Source organism: Festucalex cinctus, chromosome 18 (assembly GCF_051991245.1).
Source record: "Festucalex cinctus isolate MCC-2025b chromosome 18, RoL_Fcin_1.0, whole genome shotgun sequence".
In the NCBI taxonomy this organism is placed as follows: Eukaryota; Metazoa; Chordata; class Actinopteri; order Syngnathiformes; family Syngnathidae; genus Festucalex; species Festucalex cinctus.
In genome coordinates this window covers 15,750,576-15,770,764 of record NC_135428.1, presented here as the reverse complement: position 1 = coordinate 15,770,764, position 20,189 = coordinate 15,750,576, and the positions used below count along the sequence as shown (strand labels likewise).

General features: G+C 37.6%; 1 protein-coding gene across 1 annotated transcript; it reads right to left on the bottom strand.

The window, feature by feature from the left end:
- Nucleotide 1: 1 nt before the first annotated feature.
- On the bottom strand, nt 2–19,863 carry LOC144006810 (uncharacterized). Its single transcript, XM_077505850.1, has 13 exons — nt 19,528–19,863; nt 19,282–19,477; nt 18,510–18,649; nt 14,650–14,734; nt 12,950–13,058; nt 10,160–10,209; nt 9,952–10,033; nt 5,654–5,805; nt 3,604–3,705; nt 3,302–3,381; nt 2,099–2,217; nt 1,924–2,030; nt 2–1,248 (listed from the first exon to the last, which is right to left on the bottom strand). The coding sequence occupies exons 1-13, from the start codon at nt 19,861–19,863 to the stop codon at nt 1,076–1,078; spliced, it is 1,731 nt and encodes a 576-aa protein (XP_077361976.1). The 3' UTR covers nt 2–1,075.
- Nucleotides 19,864–20,189: the final 326 nt, after the last annotated feature.

Genomic DNA, 20,189 nt, shown 5'->3' with positions numbered 1-20,189 from the left:
AGAACTTCTATGCTTTTTATTCATTTATTGTTTATTATGCATTTCAAACAATTAGTGAGAAAAAATAAATGGATATATAAAGAACATGCATAAAAAGGTACAAAACTCTGTAAATAGATAATAAAGCTCATTATGTTACATATTCATACAGGGAGTGTCATGCATCATCCTAAGATAAATAACAAGTTAGTGTGTTGCACTGATGGGATATGTATGAGCGATACACGTAAAGGTATATTAAAAACACACCGCAAAATCTACCATTTCTATGTTACTCCATTAAGCGGCCTTAAAAAATAAAAATAAAAAAAAAATAAAAAATAAAAAGTCTTCATTTGTTGTTTATTGCAATGATAAAAGGTTGTAGTAGTGTACCTTCGAGTGTAACAATAGCTTTAAAATGGCTACCTCCTAAAATACCACATGAGAAGGCGAAACCCATAATATTAAGAACAGCTGGAAGTACTCCACTCAGTGCATTCGTTTCCTCTGCCGTTTCTAATATTTCCACGCTCTGGCGCGGCTCAATAAAGTGAGGCAAATATTAGCATCGAATGTACAATAAACCACAATAATGTACATATTTTACGTCAAATGCATACAATTACTTCAAGCTTTAATACCTTCCCTTCATTATGAGTTTGTCCCCCCCTGGACTATTTTTAGGTGTTTTGTTTCTTTCGTGCAAAGGTAGCAGTTATGAACAATATGCATGGCATGAACTATTTTTGACTTTGTGGACTATTTCTAGCCATTCTGTTAATTTCCATTGTGCATGGTGGTGGTAATCATGAATAACTGACTTTCAAAGTGGGCTGAAACACGCTCCAAAAGGCCTAGCATGATGAGTATGATGAGTATCTTGACCATTTGGATTCTTCCAAAAGCCACCCCCCCCCCAGTCCGCGCAAAAGGAAGAATTCCAGCATCTTACCACCTGAGGTGAGATTATTTCAAGGGTGCCAGGGAGGGTAACATTGAGTGTCTGTCACGTGTAGGCAAAATAAGTCTCTCTGATCATGTTAGTGTCAACAATCCACACAAATGTTCTCGAAGAGGACACAAAATGGTGTCTCTATAGCCAGGTGAGCAGGCTGTCCCTGTCCATGTGCGAGCCGGACAGGACCGTCTCCATGTCCATCAGGAGGTCCGAAGTCAGACCCTCGGGGATGCAGGGCATCAACTCCTCGCTCTCGCTCATCGCGGGCATCGAGTCCTGTAAAGTCGACGACTCGCCGCCGCACTCGCCTACGACAGCCAACGAGATTGTTTACTTTATTACCAAATTATAGCATGTTAGCCATTCTTATTAGAAATTGTAACTGACTTAACAGGGCAACATGTAAAATCCTCATCCACCTGACTTTGTGCTTTCTGTACTCAGGGAGCTGTCTTGCTATATGTTAGCATACCAACAATTAGCATGTTAGCATTTGATCAGCTTCAGTTTTAAACTGGTACTTGACTTTAAGGTTTCATTAAAATCCTTATCAATCCACTTTAGCAATTTCTACACATGGATTTCTATGTACTACTAGCATACAACTGTTAGCAAGAAGCTAAAAGGAAGGTCAGGACTAAAATGCCTATACCATCTCTAAAAACTAATTAAAACTAACTGAATAAAAAAAAAAAAAAGTCAAAACAAAATAAAAACAACTATAATGGAAAATCTTAAACTATTATAACCCTGCCACTGACTACACTGCAAAAGTCTTTATCGAGCCACACTGGGCGCTCTGGCTGCTATCTTTCTACATGTTAGCATACAAACTATTAGCATGTTAGCCATTCTTATTAGTCCCCAACTACAAGAGCATGATTTGAAATCCTCAACCCATCTTAGAGCTTTTTCCACTCAGGTTGCTGGCATTCTCCAGTACACCAACTGTCTATATGCTACATGTTAGCATTTAGCATTACCGGTATCCATGTGATCCACAGAGGCGGCGAGCGCCAGGTCGGACGAGCGCGGCAAGCTGCTGACGCTCAGGCCGCTGTCGGTGCTCTCGTTGCGGGAGTGAGCGCCCCTGTGCGGTGACAAACAACCACGTCGCATGATAAGGACGAGGATGATGATGATGATGATGATACTCACCCATTCAGTGTGGGTTCATGGGTCGGAGCTCGGATCCTGACATCCACAGACGGTGCAAGTGCGCTCCTGTCATGATCCATAGCAGCCGACATTTGGTTCCTACCTCCACCGGATGTGTCCTACAACACAAGCACATTCACTCAAATACAATATTCCGACTTCTTACGAAACAAAATCGCACTCAACTTTTATATATAAAAAAAAAAAAGTTGCTGTCAACTGAAGTCCAGCTCTTACCAAAAACATTCACACACCAAATGATTATACTGTAAACAGGCGCTTCAATATGCCATATTTTTTAAATACAATTTTCGCTTACAATTTGATTTCTTGACGTTGAATTACATTTTCAATGAGGGTAAAGTACGTCTTAAGTTTAAATGACTATTACAAGTAGAACATTCCTGTGGAAATTTTGAATGGGACTGTTGACTCTTGCAAGGTGGGAAGCCTAATGTAGTACTTGTAGCAGTACTGGTAGTACTTGCGGTACATGTTGTAGTAGTAGTAGTACTTGTAGTAGTAGTCTTAGTAGTAGTAGTAATAATAGTAGTAGACCTGCAATAGTGGTAGTAGTAGTATACTTGTAGTAGTGGTAGTAGTAGCAGCAGTACTTTAGAATTTGTAGTAGTACTTGTAGTATTAGTTGTAGTACTAATATTTGCACTTGTACAGTATTAGCAGCAGCAGTAATAGTAGTAGTAGTATACTTGTAGTAGTAGTAGTAGTAGTAGTAGTATACTGTAGTAGTATTAGTAGCAGCACTTATAGAATTTGTAGTAGTACTTATAGTAGTACTACTATTTGCACTTGTACAGTATTAGCAGCAGCAGTAATAGTAGTAGTAGTAGTGGTACTTGTATTTGTAGTAGCAGCAGTAGGTGTTAGTACTTGTAGTAGCACTTAGACTGACCAATAGAATTACTGTTGCACTTGTGTTTCGAACTCCAAGCTCGTGTACCACAGTACCAACTAATGGTACGTTACCAAACTTCCATGCCATGAAAGCTTATCAGCGTAATAATGTAAACGTCATGATGTATTTCAATGGAAAGATTCCACCACACCCTTCATACTTATTCATGCCCTTATTTTGTATTTATGTTGTAAACGTGTGTTAATAACTGTGCCGCGCTCTACGTCCTTCACTGCCCCTCAGGGATAAATAAAAGTTTTCCCAATCTTGCCTAAGTGACATGATACCTGCGTGTTGACCTGCATTTGCTGCTTGCATCGCAGTCTTTCTTTCTCCTTCCGCTGCTGCATGGCCAAGCTCAGCAGGCCTGTAGCACAAAAAAAATAAAATAAAAATAAAAAACATGCGACAAAATAACTTAAGAGGGTAAAACGAAATAATTTTATTCATTTCCTTGAGGTTCAAGACAACTTTTTCTTTTTTTTTTTTGGTGACCTTTCCCGTTGCGGTGATGGCAAGTGGACAAACAAGCAGCTCTGCATAACCCCCCACCCCCAAATAATATAATACTGGACTGTGGCGGCGCTACCTAGACGCGGGTGGAGCCACGTGGTGCTCTTATTTATGTGATCGATGTAGTACACGTCCCCTTCGGCAGTGGCGGCCCGCTCCCAGCCTTCAGGCAGCCCACCTGAACAGCAGCGAGAGCACACATGAGCAGGAGAAGATGACCCCCCCCCAACCTCACCCCGACTTTTGTCTTTAATGACTTCTCAGCAAAGGATTGTGGGTAAAGAAACACCCCGTTACACGAAAAGATATTAGTCGTATAAGAGTGCTGTACGGTGGCAGCGAAAACTCACTCAACCTACTTCACAATAAGCGGCAGTTTAGCAGGTAGATTGGAAAAGTAAAAAAAAAAAAAAATAATAATAATTATATATATATATATATATATATATATATATACCTAAAAATGTCAAAAAAAAGTGACAATAAAATGTCCAATGGCTATAATCCGGTGTGGTGTGATGTTCATTAACATGCATTGTCCGACTAAATAAAACTGGGGGGTGGAGCATAAAATATAATATACACAAAATTGCCAAAAATTCAGAAAATGTATTTTAAAAAGGCAGAAACGAAAGCATTCAAAAGGTGACAATAAAATGTCCAAAAACAAAAGAAGAAAGGTAGAAAATTGCCATAATATGTCTAAGGAATTGCCAAAAAAGTAAAAAAATAAAATAAAAATAATTAAAAAAAAAAAAAAAAAAACATTCAAAAACTAACTATAAAATGTCCAAAAACAAAAAATAAATCCTGAAAATTAGCATATAATGTTCACAAAATTGCCAAAAAGTCAGAAAAAAATATTTTAAAAAAGGCAGAAAAGAAAACATTCAAAAACAACCATAACATGTTCAAAAACAAAAGAAGGCATAAGAGGTCTTGGGAATTTCAAAAATAAATAAATAATAATAATAATAAATCATTATTTAAAAAAAAAAAAAAAAAGGCAGAAAAGAAAAACATTCAAAAAAGTAACGATAAAATGTCCAAAAACAAAAAAGAAATCCTGAAAATTATCATAAATGTACACAAAATTGCCCAAAAATCTGCTTTTTTTTTTTTTTTTTTTAAAGGCAGAAAAGACATTCAAAAATAACCATAAATGTCCAAAAACAAAAGAAGGCATAAGCGGTCTTAGGAATTGCCAAAAAAAAAAAAAAAAAAAAAAGGTGAAAAACACTAACCCCTAACCCCCCCCCCCCCAAAAAAAATGATAATAAATCATTATTTAAAAAAAAAGGCAGAAAAGAAAAACATTCAAAAACTAACTATAAAATGTCCAAAAACAAAAAAAAGAAAATGATCTGAAAATGATCATATAATGTATACAAAATTGCCCCCAAAAAAGTCAGAAAAAAATATTTTTAAAAAAGGGAGAAAAGAAAACATTAAATCAAAAAAAAATCCAAAAACAAAAGAAGAAAGGCATAAAATTTCCATAAAATGTCTGAGGAATTGCCAAAAAAAAAAAAAGAGTCAGAAAATTCATTAATTTAAAAAAGGCAGAAGAGAAAAACATTAAAAAAAAAAGTAACTACAAAATGTTCAAAAATGAAAAAGATTTCCCAAAAATTATCATATAATCTACATAAAATTGTCAAAAAAGTCCAAAAATGGAGGAAGAGGGGCAAAAAATGACCATAATATGCTTGATTCATAACAATGTTCAAAGTTTTTATGGGTCCAGACAGATTTTTAGTTATTTATTTGGCCTAAAAGGACTTTTTCTGACCCCTGGTCTGCATTAATTCATAAGAAATACAGTCCTCATCTTTACATATTACCGGTGAAGTGATATACATACATGTATGTATATATATATATATATATATATATTAGGGGTGTGCATCTCTCCACAAAAGACAATTTGATACGATTTTCGATAGATGGAGTACGATATGATTAAAAAAAAAAATTAACAATTCTAAAATGTGTCGATTTAATTCGGTTCAGCGGGATTTGGATTTGATTCTGTAACGGCTGTTGCGTTTGCCATGTTCACTAATACGCAGCAACATATCAAAACTTTATGAACTTTATTAATTGCAATGATTTATGATGAATACCTGCGTCTGGATTGCAGCTGGGCGTGACGGTGGCCGTGGCTGGGTTGCTGAGGGAGTGGGTGTGGACCGGGGCCGGGCCGGGGTGCGGCGGGGCGGCTGATTGGAGCTGTGTCAGGCGGGGGTCATGCCAGGTGGTGGTCTTGTCCAGGTGGCTGTAGGCGCACACAGTTAGAACAATATGACTTGAAGGAACAAAACTGGATTGACCAGTATGACAACGTGTGCGCGTGTGCATGCACGTGTATGTGTGCACGCGTATGAGAAACTCACAAGTAACAACTCACACAACAACTTTGTCATTTAAAAAAAATAATAATAATTTATTTGCACTATCAACGTTGTGTTACTTTGTTACAGATGACAGTCTTGTTTCGGGACAGTGTTAGGGTTTCCAAATTAGGGTTTCAGGGTTACAATTTTAATTAAAGTTTAGGGTTTAAACGCGGATTAGGGTTTTAAACTGAGATGCCACTTTTTGATTTCAATGCTGGATTGATACAAAGTTGAAGTTTCAAATTTGGTTTTCGAAACAGGATTAGGGTTTCAAAATAGTCTTCAAATCAGAATTTCAATCTGAGGTTAGGATTTCAAAATATAGATTCAAGACAGGATTATGGTTCCAAAAAGGGTTTCGTGCATCTGTTAAGGGTTTATCGTTTTAAAAGTAGGATTTTAACCAAGGATTAGGTTTAAACTATGGTTGGTTTTCAAGAGTGGAGTAAGGTTTCAAACCAAAGGCTTTCAAGTTCGGGTTTCAAGACAGGGTATAGGTTTCATATCAGGTTTTTAACACAGGATTAAGGTCTCAAGACAAGGTTTAGGCTTCATGTAAGGGCTTCAAAACAAGGTTAGGGTTTCAAGTTATGGTACAGTGCTTACATTTAGGGATTTAAATAGGGATGTGGTTTCAAATTAAGTTTTCTACACAGGATTAGGGTTTCAAGCTTGGGTTAGAGCTTCTAATTGTGTTTTCAAGTCAAGGTTAGGGTTTCAAAAAGGGTTAGTGCTTCAATTTACGGTTTTAAAACAGGGTTAGGATTCAAAGTTTTGGTTCTCAAAACATGGGTTAACATGGGTTTCAAGACAGGGTTAGAGCTTCACGTTAGGGTTTCAAAATCAAGGTGAGGGTTTCAAGTTATGGTTTCAAGACATGATTACGGTTTCAAAAAGGGGTAGTGTTTCAATTTAGGGATTCGAACAGGGTGACGGTTTGAAATTAAGTTTTTGAGCTTGGGTTAGAGTTCATAATTAGGGTTTCAAGTCAAGGTTGGGATTTCAAAAAGGTTTAGTTTTTCAATTTAGGATTTCAAGACAGGATTATGGTTTCAAAGCAGAGTTTTAAGACAGTGTTGGGGTTTCCAAGTAGGGTTTCCAATCAATCAATCAATCAATCAATCAACTTTATTTGTATAGCACATTTAAAAATCCACAAGGGAACCAAAGTGCTGCACATAAAATAAGATAATAAAACCAGATAAAATATAAAAACATACTTAGAAATCACAAAACACATAAAATAATATAAACAAATTCATGCCAGTCTACTGCTTGTAAATATCAGTAATACTACGTGCTGAAGGCCAGGGAAAAATAATATGCTTTTAAACGTGATTTAAAAACCAGGAGTGAAGTGGCCTGTCTAACATACAGTGGTAATTGATTCCACAACCTGGGAGCAGCAGTCGCGAACGCTCTGTCACCCCTAAGCTTCCGCCTTGTTTTCGGAACTACCAGAAGCAACTGGTCAGCTGATCTTAGTAATCGGGGTAGGCTATAAGGGTGAAGCAACTCAGATAAATAGGGAGGTGCAAGATTATTCAAACATTTAAAAACAAACAACAGAAGCTTAAAATTAATTCGATAGTGCACAGGGAGCCAATGCAGTGATGCTAAGATAGGAGTAATATGCTCACGTCTACGTGTCTGAGTAAGCAGACGAGCAGCAGAGTTTTGTATAAGTTGCAGACGGGCAAGAGCAGTCTTGCTAATGCCTACATACAAAGAATTACAATAATCAAGACGAGTTGTAATAAAAGCATGAATCAATCTTTCCAAGTCCAGTCTTGATAAAATTGGTTTCACCTTAGCTATCTGGCGAAGCTGATAAAAACTTTTCTGTACAACAGAACTCGGGGGTTTTAATAGAGGATTAGGGCTTTAAAGCAGAGTTCCAAACAGCTGTTGGGGTTTCAAAAACAGGAGTGGCTTCAATGTTTTCTTCATGGTCTGCTACCTGTGAATGTATCTGCGTTATCACCGACAGTCCCAGAAACTCGCAGGTCATTTTCAGCACTGGTGGGTTTCATCTTGTGTCAAATATTTGCTACATTTATATATAGAAAATAAAAACTTAACGCGTCCTTTCTTTTGTTGTAGAGTCCACTTCACCGGGCAGTGACTGTTGTCCAACATTCGCGTTCTTGGTGCTGCATTGATGCCATCAGCTTGAAGTTGACGCAATTGATGGTAAGCTTTGAATTAGGGATGCACCGAATTTTCTGCGAAAATATTTTGCCAAAAAATAGACATTTTTGGCCTTCAGCCAAAATGAAATTAACACCAAAAGACTGACTTGAAATGGGATGTTATGACAAGCCAAAAAAAAAAAAAAAAAAAGCTGCAAGCGTCTGCATTAAATGCCAAACGGGGTGAGAATTATTTTGGTAATTGAAATCATGATGATCCAAATAATTTTTTGTTAGGAAATGTTCAAACATTTAGAAATTATTGACGTCATTTGAAACACAAACTAAGTTCCTTCTGGCCCAAACAGTTTAAAATGACTTGTATTTGTTAGCAAAAACTTGGAGTTAAAGGATTCGCACAACACAATGTTAGCGCATTGTCTTAGTATGCTTAAGTGGAGCTTGGATGTGATTTCAGTTCGAAGTTAAGTACGTCTGTCTTAGTTTTGGGGCCGTCAAAAACCATGAATAGATGAGTCATGTGAGCCCTTGCGCCATGTCACCTATGGAATCAGAATCCCTCCAATACTCAAAACCTCAAAGATTTAAATCTTGAAAAACATTTTTGTAGGACTGAAAAATTGTTTCAATCTCTGAAAATATTTGACTGAAATCTCAGGGGGGAAAAAAAAAAAAAAAGCTTTAAAATAATACATTTTTAAAAGTCTAACTTTAGTGTTTCACCCACAAATTTTCAGAGGTTCAAAACTGTCACAAGCTGAGTTTCAAAAAAGGCATTTTGACATTTTTCTCTCTGGGCAATAATTTGTTTCCAGTGTTTAAATCTGAATGGTGAAACTTGAGGGTACTTGGTGGTGGTGTGGGGGAAGCGGAAGAACTGCCAAAAGTTGCAGACTTGTGCTCACACCACTGCCACGTACCCTCAAGATTAAAGTACGTTGAGTATTGGCAGACTTTTGGCAGTGTTCTTCCATGGTCCTGTGAGTGGTGCTGTTGTGTAATGGAATGGGACTATGAATTACAGTTCCAAAATTACATTTTCAGTTATTTCAACCTTAAAGTTACAAGTTTTAAAATTTACCAATTACAGGTTTCAACACGGGAAACATTGTTGCTCAGAGAGAACAAAGCCAAGATCCCTTTTTTTTTTTTTTTAACTCAGCTTGTGACAGTTTTGAACCTCTGAAAATTTGTGGGTGAAACACTGTAAAGTCATACTTTAAAGGCCTAGTCTGCCGGTTTCACTGAGGAAAATTCACTTTTTAAATGCAGGATTTAAACAAACTACTTCTCAATTTACAGATCTGGGCTTCTCTTAATTTCTGGTGGTGATTTTGTCCTAAACCCCCACCCTCCCAACCTGTATTTTGCCATTTTGTTTGTTTTATAAACAGCGGGACATTTCTGTGGAAAGACAGCGTTTACACCCCTCCAGCCAATTGCAGAGCAGGGGGTGGCCTGTTGCAAACGGGGCCGGACGAATTTGTCGGCTGTGTGACGTCACTCCTGCGGCAATTTGAAACCACGCATGGATTTTTTTATTTATTTTTTTTCCCCACTCTCATTCACACATGTAAGCTTCTGTGAGTGGAAAAAAATAATCCGTGCGTGCTTTCAAATTGCTGTGGGAGTGACGTCAGGCAGCCAACAAATTCTCCTGGCCCCGTTTGCGCCACGCCACCGCCCGCTCTGCGATTGGCTGGAGGGGTGTAAACGCTGTCTTTCCACAGAAACATCCCGCTGTTTACAAAACACAAAATGGCAAAATACAGGCTTTGGGGTTAAAAAAATCACCACCAGAAATTAAGAAAGGCACAGATCTCAGTTCTCTTTTGGTTTCATCCAAAAATGTTAATTTCGGTGCATCCCTACTTTGGATGTTGTCGACTCGGCGAGCTGCTCCTCAATGTCTTCCACTGTTCTGCCGCAGGTGCCAAGGAACATGGCGGGCTTCCTGGCGATATAGTTGGGTCAGTGATGGGCCCAAATCCCAGTAAAGTTGTGAGATCCCCTTCTGTGCTGGTGGGTTTCATTTCATCACATTTAAACATTTGCTTCACAACAAGTTGACATAACTCACTGATGTTGTTTTGTCTTAGGTCTGCACCATCTCTTCCCGCTGGCTCACAACTTCACCCTTCACCTGGTGATGACAAGGAGACAGCAATGGAGTCTTTTTTTTTTTTTTTTGCCATTCCAGCTTGTTGTACTCTTAGGGTGGGGAGGGAAATAAAGTCGACAAATTGCATCTTTTCTGAACTTTTTTTTTTTTTTTCCCTACCCCCACCCCCCCTGTTTGCCATTTTGGCCATTTCACTATGCGCTCTGCAAAATAAATAATGAAGTTGACATTTGCATCTTTTGTGAACTCTCCTTGTGATGTTAGAAAATCTTTAAGTGTTTCATAAAATGTATCTTGTTCAGAGAGGGGTGTGGCCAAGTTGCATGGTGGGTGGGGTTATGCAAATTACTGAGTAGGATGCAATCTGATTGGTGGGTTCTGTAATTGCCAAAATCTGATGGGTTGGCTCCATAAGTGGGTGGAGTTTATGCAAATTACCCCACCCAGTAATTAGCATAAGTGGGTGTGGTTATGCAAATTAGACAATATACCATGTCTGGTGCTGGAAAGTGGGTGTGGTTATGCAAATTAATTTGCATACAGTCAGCCAATAGGTCAATTTTGAGAGGGAGTGGTTAGTTATGCAAATTATTTAGGACTTTTTCCTGAAGTAGGTGGCGCTATGTCCATTCATTTGCATGTTCAAGTTTAATACTAGCAAGAAAGCATTTTTCAGGCCTTGAATAGATTGCAAATGGAAAGTTCATGTTTATGAAGATGTTTTGGCCTCTGGTGCAAGCAGGCTTCCTCTATTCATGCTCAAAATCCCGCCATCTGGCCTTGAGAATGAACCGAGTGACAAATAGTCACGATTTGAAAACTCACAGAAATAAAACACGGAGACACTCTTTCCATTTGAAAAATATATTTGACTTCAGACAAGCACTTTTTTTTTTTTTTTTTTGACACAGCAATCTGGTTGGAGTTGAGTTACAAACACGGGTTGACAGGCTGTACATGGAAGCAGCAACACACGACACCATGTTGTGTGTGTGATGTCACATGAGCACAAGCCATTAAACACTAATAGACAAGATCATCATTCAATGCTTCTGGACATGTGCGTAATATTTTTTTCATACTATTCTTTTCCTAAGTGGGCAAAAATAACATCCATCGAATGACTTCAAAATAGCATTATTTTGCCAAATATTTTCAATCATTTGGGCACAACAATGTCATTGAATAAAGCACATGTTCACAAGCATTGAATGATGTTCTGTGTCGTACATCAAGCAGAGGTTAAAGTGCACTGAGAAATGGCTTAGTGACATCATGTACGTCAAGCACACAACATTTGCCTTCAAATAGCGCACACACCTGTCCGAAAGCAGTCCGAAAGCAGCTGTCCACACGTCTTCAAGTCTTGAGTCTGTTGGCTTCGTCTTCACCCAAGACCTCCTCCATCATGTCAGGAAAAAACAAAAAGGAGTCAGTCATGCTCATTCACATCAACATCAAATTACTCACAACACTTCAGGGTCGCAGCTAAGTCTAATGCTACCTCGCTCAAAAAACAAAAACAAAAAAACAACAGTAATTAACGATGCCAAACTGTCAATAAATGCCTCAATTAAAATCGTTAAAGTTTAGCATATGGAATCATTAGTAAAAGCAGAACAATTTTTAATTAAAAAACAAAACTATTTCTATTTGCACACAGTAGCACACACAGTAGTGAAGTAGCACACATCCCTTCATAGCATTAGCATGTTGAAGTTGACGGAGCACATGGAACAACATGCACAGGTTCGACTGTCCACAGTTGAGGACATGATCTGTCAATAGACCATGTTCACATCGCCAAGAAATAAGACTGAGTGTACCTAATATTTGGACACTTTGATTAGGTACACTTGAGGGCGATCTACTGACACCTCATGACTTGTCTATCTATCATCATAACCTGTATACATGAGTCAAGACAACAACGAGAGTGTACCGAATAATTTGTCCATTTTGGAAAGTCATTCGGTACATGAGTGCAACCAAAAACCAACTGCCTGATCCATCTCTCTATAGGCCAAATCCAATTCATCAACACTGCCACATGTGGAACCAGACAACAAGTACATCATTCAGTGCTCCTGGACATGTGCTTTTAATTAAGATTATTATTATCTTTTTGTACAAATAGTATTAGTATTTTAATAAGTAGGCAACATAATATCAAACTAACATTTTATTTAATGCATTTGGGGGAAGAAAAGTTGACTTTATTTTTGCTTATATTTTCTAAATAATTTATTTTTCAATAATTTGGGCCACACCAATGTGATTTTAAAAAAAGCAAATGTTGAGAACCATTGAATGTTGTCCTGGTGTGTGTCCTGGTACAGCAAGCGCAAGTCAAAGTGCACTGACAAATGGCTAAGTGGCATCAGACACACCTCCTCAAGCACACAACATGGCATCCTTGGATTAAAAAAAAAAAAAGTACACGCACCTGTCTAAGAGCAGATTTCCAGTTGCATGGTGTAGCGCAGACCCATCCATGTCCCAAACGGCCTCCATCATGTCAAGAAAACACAAACGGAAGCAGTCAGTCATGCTCATTTGCATATTGTAAGTGGCAATTTGCATAAAACACTTGGTTTTTATACAGATGAAAAATTCTTAAATATTCACATCACTACTTGATAAATGTCATATTATTGAAATTTTGACGACTTTCGGTCGGTTTTTGATTTTTGATAGAATGCAAGTGATCCATGCAGTGAACAGGCAGGTCAGTGCGTTCCAACCTACGCCACCTCCACCCGCTCACTGCGGTCTGCCGACTCCACCCTTCTCACGCCCATCACCCGCGAAGACCAGCCTTCGCAAACTGCTGCCGCCCCGCCCTCTGGAACTCGTGCTGCATTCGAGAATTGTCGGAAATCGGACTTTTCTGACTTCAAACCCGGAAGTGCGTACGGAAACGCCCCCTTGAACTCTAAAATCCCACTTTTTTTTTTATCTTTAAGAAATATTTTTTTTTTTAGACTTTATTGAAATTTACAGAACAAACATAGCAACAGTAAAGTTATTCCTTGAATGTATGGGAAATCCCACTTGTGAAGTTGTTCAAAAAAAAAAAAAAGTACCCCTACTTCACCAACGGACTACATTGTGACGTGACTCTACAATGGCGACCGCTGAGAAAACAGCACTGATCTGAATATATAACTGGATAGTCGAGAGCCCAAGACTTTTGAAGTCGCGAGGCCGCCATATTGCTCCTCCCAAGAAACGTTTTTCATCATACGATCCTATACATTTACAATATCGAAATTGGAGAATATTTGAGACCGTACTTAGTAGAAACAGCATGATTTATGAGGTTTTAAATTTGTAAAACATAAACAAGAAGTCTTCAGGCATTTTACAACTTTTCTTGATATGTGTATAAGTTATATGCTTAATGATGTTTACAGGAGGAAAATTGTATATATATATATTTTTATTATTAAAGAATTATAACTAATTCAACTAAACATGTTTTCCAAATCTAATATTTGGGTTTAAGGAACTACGTGATAAAAGGAAAAAAAAGAGGGTCTTCAAAGCATCACATTCCGTCCACTTTATTTATTTTTAATTTATTTTACTCGTTTAAAAATAGTGACCACCCCGCCACAAATTACCTGCCTATCAGCTGCATATCTATTCTGTTCGAATAACGTACAGGAGTCTGTGCGCGAGATGGGAGGAGCAAGATAGCCGCCTTGTGACTTCAACGGCTATCGGCTATCCAGTCATATATTCAGATCATGGTAAAACACAATTTCCGAGTATAAAACTAGATAGCTTTCTTCATTCATAAATATTCTTCATAACTCCACCTAAACGTAACAGTATGCCGCTATCTCCCTGCATGAAATTATACGGTGAACTACTAAACGGTATGAAATACTTATTATGAAATAAGATAAAAACAATAAAGCAAAATTGCAAGAAGGCAAGTTTGCTGGAGGTCAAAATTAGTTTTGAGGACCAATATCTATATCTATCGATCTATAGATAGAAATAAAAAACTGTCAACCATTCTGATGAAGTCCGACCATCATCGAATGCAGCCAACTAATCCCACAAGGCATCAGGATCACTTGCCTGACTAATTTGAATACTTTCAAACGCTCAAACTGTATTGTCTTAAATCCTGCGGTCTTATTTTTTTGTGTATTTATTATTAGACACACTAAATATAAGACGATGGTTCTTTTTAAACAAAAATGTACTTTTAGAGGACCATGCACTAGTGAAAACGTGGAAAAGTTGAACACGAGTTACCTTTTCACAACACGTCACCACTTTTCTTCAGCTGTCGTGCAGGTAGACGGTCGCAGCCGACTTGGAGACAATATTCCTTTATTGTGGGCGCCTCTGTGCATGTAAACAATCAAAAATTACCGACTAAACGTAACTTAGAACATGTGCTAGCCTCGAAACAAACAAAACGCCCAGACAAATCCTCATTTCGTTTTCCGGTCGGTGTTTAACTTCCGGGTCGCAGCTAGGTTGAGAGATATGAACGCCGGAGCAGATAACGAACTGGAGGGCAAATTTGTCATTAATGTGTGTCGAAGGGTACATCCAGAATTTAAAGTTTAAACATTTTTAGATTACCCGTTCGTAGAAACTAGGGGTCACTAACGTGTTTTTTTTTTTTCAATCCGGGTATTTTTCCTCCAACATTTTTTTTTCAGGGAGGTGAATTTTCTTGCTGACAAGTGACCCTGCTTAATTTAAAAAAACAATTGATTTTTTTTTTTTTATTGCAAACACAAAGTACAACTTCAACATAATCATTGAAACAATCACTCAAGACAACAAATACAAATAGACAGAAAACAGAAAAAGAAAGATAGAGGAAAAAAAGGTTATGCTGCAATGTACTGTGGGCCTGAGAGGTAACAAGAAGATATTCAAATTGGAGCAAATCTCTACTATTTTCAAAGCCTTTTTTTTTTTTTTTTGTCAGAGAACTTGATTGAAAGAATGTATTGTTTAAACTCGGAATTTACAACAGTGAATATGGTATTTAGACATTAAAAGTAATACATTTATCATATAGTTAGAATTAATTTCCTCTATACCATTTTCAAAAAAAACAAACAAACAATACATTCTTCCAAGCAATCACAACATCCTTTTCAATATTATCATGAATAAAAATCACTCAGTCGCTGCCAAAATAAACTGACAGATGGACAATACCAAAACAAATATACAACAGTTTCAGGGCACTCGTTACAAAAGCTACAGTTAATATCTTTTTTGAATTTCTTACTGATATAAGATTTTGCTGGGTAGAATTTATGGATCAACTTAAAAGATATTTCTTTGACTTTATTCGTAATCAGAAATTTGTCAGGAGCCAGACCTTCTTCAATGGTATATCATCCACAAACATATTCCAATACGGAATAACATACAGTAATGTTGTAATCTCTTTCTGGAACATGGTTCGTATACGTCTATTGTTGTTTGCAGGACGTCCAGACAGACATATTCTCCCTACAGTTGTATCTTTTGGAGCCAAAAAAAAAAAAAACAGCATTGTGGTTATCCAGTCGCTTTTGGCTGTTGAAAAGCATACACACACCAGAGGGGATGGCTCCAAACACTTTAGCATAATCTCCAGGTGTCACCGGGATAAGACATTTTTGAAGAAACTCATCATATGTTAGCAAAAGCCCTGCATTATCAAATTGATCTACCCAGATAATCTCATTTTGAAACCAATATTCCAAAAAGATAGACTTGTGCTTATATAGAATGTCCTTGTTATTCCAGATCAAATAATTATGCGGGGAAAAGTTGTGTTTGTAGATGAGCGACCACGAAAAAGAAAGGCCTGGTGGCGAAAGGCTGACATCTTAACAGGAATTTTGTCAATGTCAAAATTGCAGGCAAGAAAAAAATCAATAGCACCTAGCTTTGATTATATACGGAGAGGAATAATGTTCCAGATCAAAGTGGGGTTTTGATAGACTTGTTTTATACAATTAATCTTGAAGGTGTTAATCAAGGTAGAAAAATCCAAGAAGTTTAACCCACCATTTTCATAGGAATTCATAACAACTGTCTTCTTCAAATAATGAATCCTGTAAAATTGAAGAGCATCTTGTCAATCCCCTTACTAATCACCTTATCGACATGTACAGCCATAACTGCATATGTAAGACAAGAGAGTCCTTCTGCTTTGGTGAGTAAAATCCTACCCCTCAACGACAGATCTCGTAAGAGCCATTGATTCAATTTCGTTTGTGTATTTTTAATAATTGGGTTAAAATTTGCAGAACATCTCACCTTTTCATCTTTTGACACTACAATACCTAAATATTTCACTTCAGCTCTTGTGGGAATGCTATACAATTCAGACTTGTCACAGTCCTTAATAGCGATAAGTTCACATTTGTTAATATTCAGACATAAGCCTGAGGCCCTTGAGAACTCCTGAATTGCTTTGATGGCCACGGGAATTTGCTTTTTATTTTTCAGAAAGTGTTGACTCATCCGCTAATTGCGTCAAGATGAATTCTTTACCCAGAAGAGAGATGCCTTCAACAGCACTAGTTTTAATATGATAAGACAGATATGATAAGACTATCAGAAAAAGGTATGGGGAGGCAGGACAGCCCTGCCTTATACCTCTGGAGATCTCAAATCATGGAAAGGTGCCCACAGACAATTTAATAGAGCTATTGCTGTTTTTATAGAGTTTCCATAGCAGAACAAAGATAGTTACCAAAGCCAAATTTATTTAAAGAATGTATTATGAACTGATGCTCAACTGTGTCAAACGCCTTATAGAAGTCTAAAAACAAAATAAAGCCATTATCCTCCAACATATCAGAATAATCCAAAACGTCCAGAACAAGCCTAATATTGTTTGTTATGTGCCTTTTGGGCATAAACCCAGATTGAGTCTCCTCAATAATAGAATTCAGTATGGTTTTTAATCTTCTAGCAAATATCAGGGAAAATATTTTGTAATCATTATTAAGCAGAGAAATGTCTTTGTTTTGTTTGGGAATTAAAGTTGTGAGACCTTGAGTCATTGTCGTCGGAAGCGTTCCTTTCCTAATACTTTCTAAATAGACTTCATACAGGAGGGCAGTAAGTTCAGATTCAAAGGACTTGTAGAATTCCGAAACCAATCCATCATTTCCTGGTGACTTGTTGTTCCTTAAGAGAATGACTGCTTCTTTAACCTCCCCAAGTGTAACCGGTTGATCACACCGTTCCATATCATCTTTCGAAATTGTTTTAACAATTAAGGGATCCAAAAGGGCCTCAGTGGATGCCTGACAATATCTAGAACTATACAGGTTTGCATAAAATCAACTGCAGTATCTAGCTATAAGATTGTGGTCCTTTGTAAGCATCCCATCAACATTTAACTTATCTAAATTATTGATATTGACATGATGTTTTTCCAAATTAAAAAAAGTACTGTGAGTTTTGTTCCCCTTCCTCAAGCCATCTTGTTCTGGACCCAACAAATTCTCCTTTAGATTTTTTTACAATACAGTTCGTCTAATTTAGTTTGCAGAGTAGAAAGCTCCAATTTTTCTTCCTCTGTTAAAATATCTATGGCTTTTGTAGACAAGCAGGTGATTCTTGAAACTAAATTTAATTCTGCAATTCTTTTAGATTTAGCTAAATCATTACTAAATTTCCTGAAAAATTTACCAAGTTAAAATTACAAAAGTTCCCAGTTGGCACAATATTGTTTTTCTTTCTTAGCTTTTTCACAACCTCATTCGATAGTGATGAGCTATTAAGTTTCCAATATGCTGAACAAACAGCACCAAGTTGAGAAGATAATGGATTTATTTTTATGTATATGGCCCTATGATCTGTGAGATGGGTAGGATGTATGTTCACCTCGATATCATTTTTGTTAACACTCTTTGAAATCAACCAAAAATCAATTCTTGATTGACTCGATCCTGTTTTATTCCTCCATGTAAATGTCCTATTGTTGGGATATTTTACTCTCCATATCATCAAGGTCAAATTTTTCCATAAATGGAATTAAGCCAGTGTTTACTCTATTTGACGAGCCAGGAAGCCATTTATCCATGCTGTTATCTAGTATGACATTGAAATCACCTCCTATCAACAAAATAGCATTCAGAAATTTTGCTAACCAACCTAACACTAAATCCTCAACCAACATAAAAAGATTATCATTTTCCATTTTTTGTTATACCCATACACATTGCCTATTATGTATACTTGATCATTAAACTGTATAGCTTGGCAAATAAAATGACCAGCTGGATCACAGTCAGTAAACAAAATATCTCCATTGTACCTGTATTTCAAAGTCGCAACTCCAGCTGAGTGTTCTGTTCCATGAGAAAACCAGACGCAGTTCCCCCACTGTGATTTCCAGAAGTTTGTGTCCTTTGCAACAGAGTGAGTCTCTTGTAAGTAGACTAGATCTGCCCTGAACTGTTTGGCAAAAAGAAACAAGGCTTTGCGTTCAGTAATATTTCGTAGGTCCCTAGCATTGAGTGAAAGAAAAGATAAATTTAACAACTTTAAACAGACAGTAGTGAACAAACAGAAACAAAGATACTACTTTTGAGCAAACCTTTAGATAGATTAAACATACCTTGTCAAGATTAGCACAAGTAAAAATAACCAGATAAAAAGAACCACAAATTCAACTAAAGCTAGGAGTTGTTTCTTTCCTTCTTTTCCCTACAAAAACAAGATAAACCCATACTTTTACAATTTCTACCAAAATGTTTTTTCTCCTTTTCATAATTTCTACAAAAAGAAAAAATGAAAAAAAAGGAGAAAAAATATACATATACATATTTTTATTCTCTCTTCCCCATAAAAAAGTTTTGTAAGGGGAAAAAAAAAAAAAAAAAAAAAAGACAACCTTTTTCAAAATACCTCTGAGTCAATAAAACACCTGAAAATAGAAGACAATAAAATAACCTCCACACAAACAGCATCCTGAAGCGATTAAACTGATGATGAGCCCAGGGAAAAGGCGCCAAACTTAAGTAACTCTTCTTTTGAATAAACTATGATCACCAACATCAAAACCTATGCATGTATTTCTAAACCACAAATGAACCCTTTCGCGCCTACGAAGTAGGCCATCTTCCCTTCTTCTCGGGCCTTTTTAATTCTGGGCCACAATCGTTCTCGAGTCTCCCGCTCCTTCGTCAGATCCTCGGTGAAACGCAGTCCCTTCGAATGCAGGGAGTCGTTGTTCTTTGCCGCTTTCCAGAGCGCCTCTCTGTGTGCCGACGAGAGATGAACCTGATGATGACACTTCGAGGTTTCGGGTTGTCTTGGTATTTTCTTCCTACTCGATGAGCCACATCAACAGCATCAGGAAGCTTCTCCTTTTCAGCTAGTAACACCTGTTGGCAAACATGGACAACCTCTGCACGCACATCTTCCTTCTCAGCTTCTGGCAAACTGTGCAATCTCAGATTCCAACGTCGTCCATAACCTTCCAAGTCAACTACACGTGCCACACTCTTAACCACGGCCTCCTCATTTTTGTCCATTCGATTTTCGATTGGGGTTAGTTTTCCACTCAGCACTTTCATCTCGGAACAAACTTTGTCCACCATTTTCTCAAGCGCATCACTTCTTGAGTTGATCAAGCTGGCCAATGTGCGGACAGCATCGTCAGACATAAGAGCACTTTCCGTACAGTGAGAAAAGGATAAAGTAGGTTTCTTGGCAAGTGGAGGCTTAGTTGGAGTATTGGGAAGCAGTGGGAAGTCATCATTTCTTCAGCTGTGCCTCGCATTCCATCCCTCTGCTGTAGTCGTGGTCATTAGCATTAGCATTAGCTTGACTTTCACGTTCCCTGCTCCTTTCACTTCTTCTTCCTTATTTCGGCATCTTCAATGGCTCACGGTGAGGTCCAGAACATTTGGGTATTTAAGCCAGTTTTACCCAGAGAAATAATGCAGTCAACTTTTGTGCTAAGAGCTCAACAAACTACGTCTCATCACGC

Bases quoted from the DNA above. Each gene is read 5' to 3' on its own strand.
- LOC144006810 (XM_077505850.1), bottom strand. From the start codon at position 19,863: ATGTCTGACGATGCTGTCCGCACATTGGCCAGCTTGATCAACTCAAGA. The intron at 14,735-18,509 runs GTACAATGGAGA...TTTGCCCTCCAG, and splicing joins GTTGCGACTTTGAAATACAG to TTCGTTATCTGCTCCGGCGT. The intron at 10,034-10,159 runs GTGAGTTATGTC...CTATATCGCCAG, and splicing joins CCTAAGACAAAACAACATCA to GAAGCCCGCCATGTTCCTTG.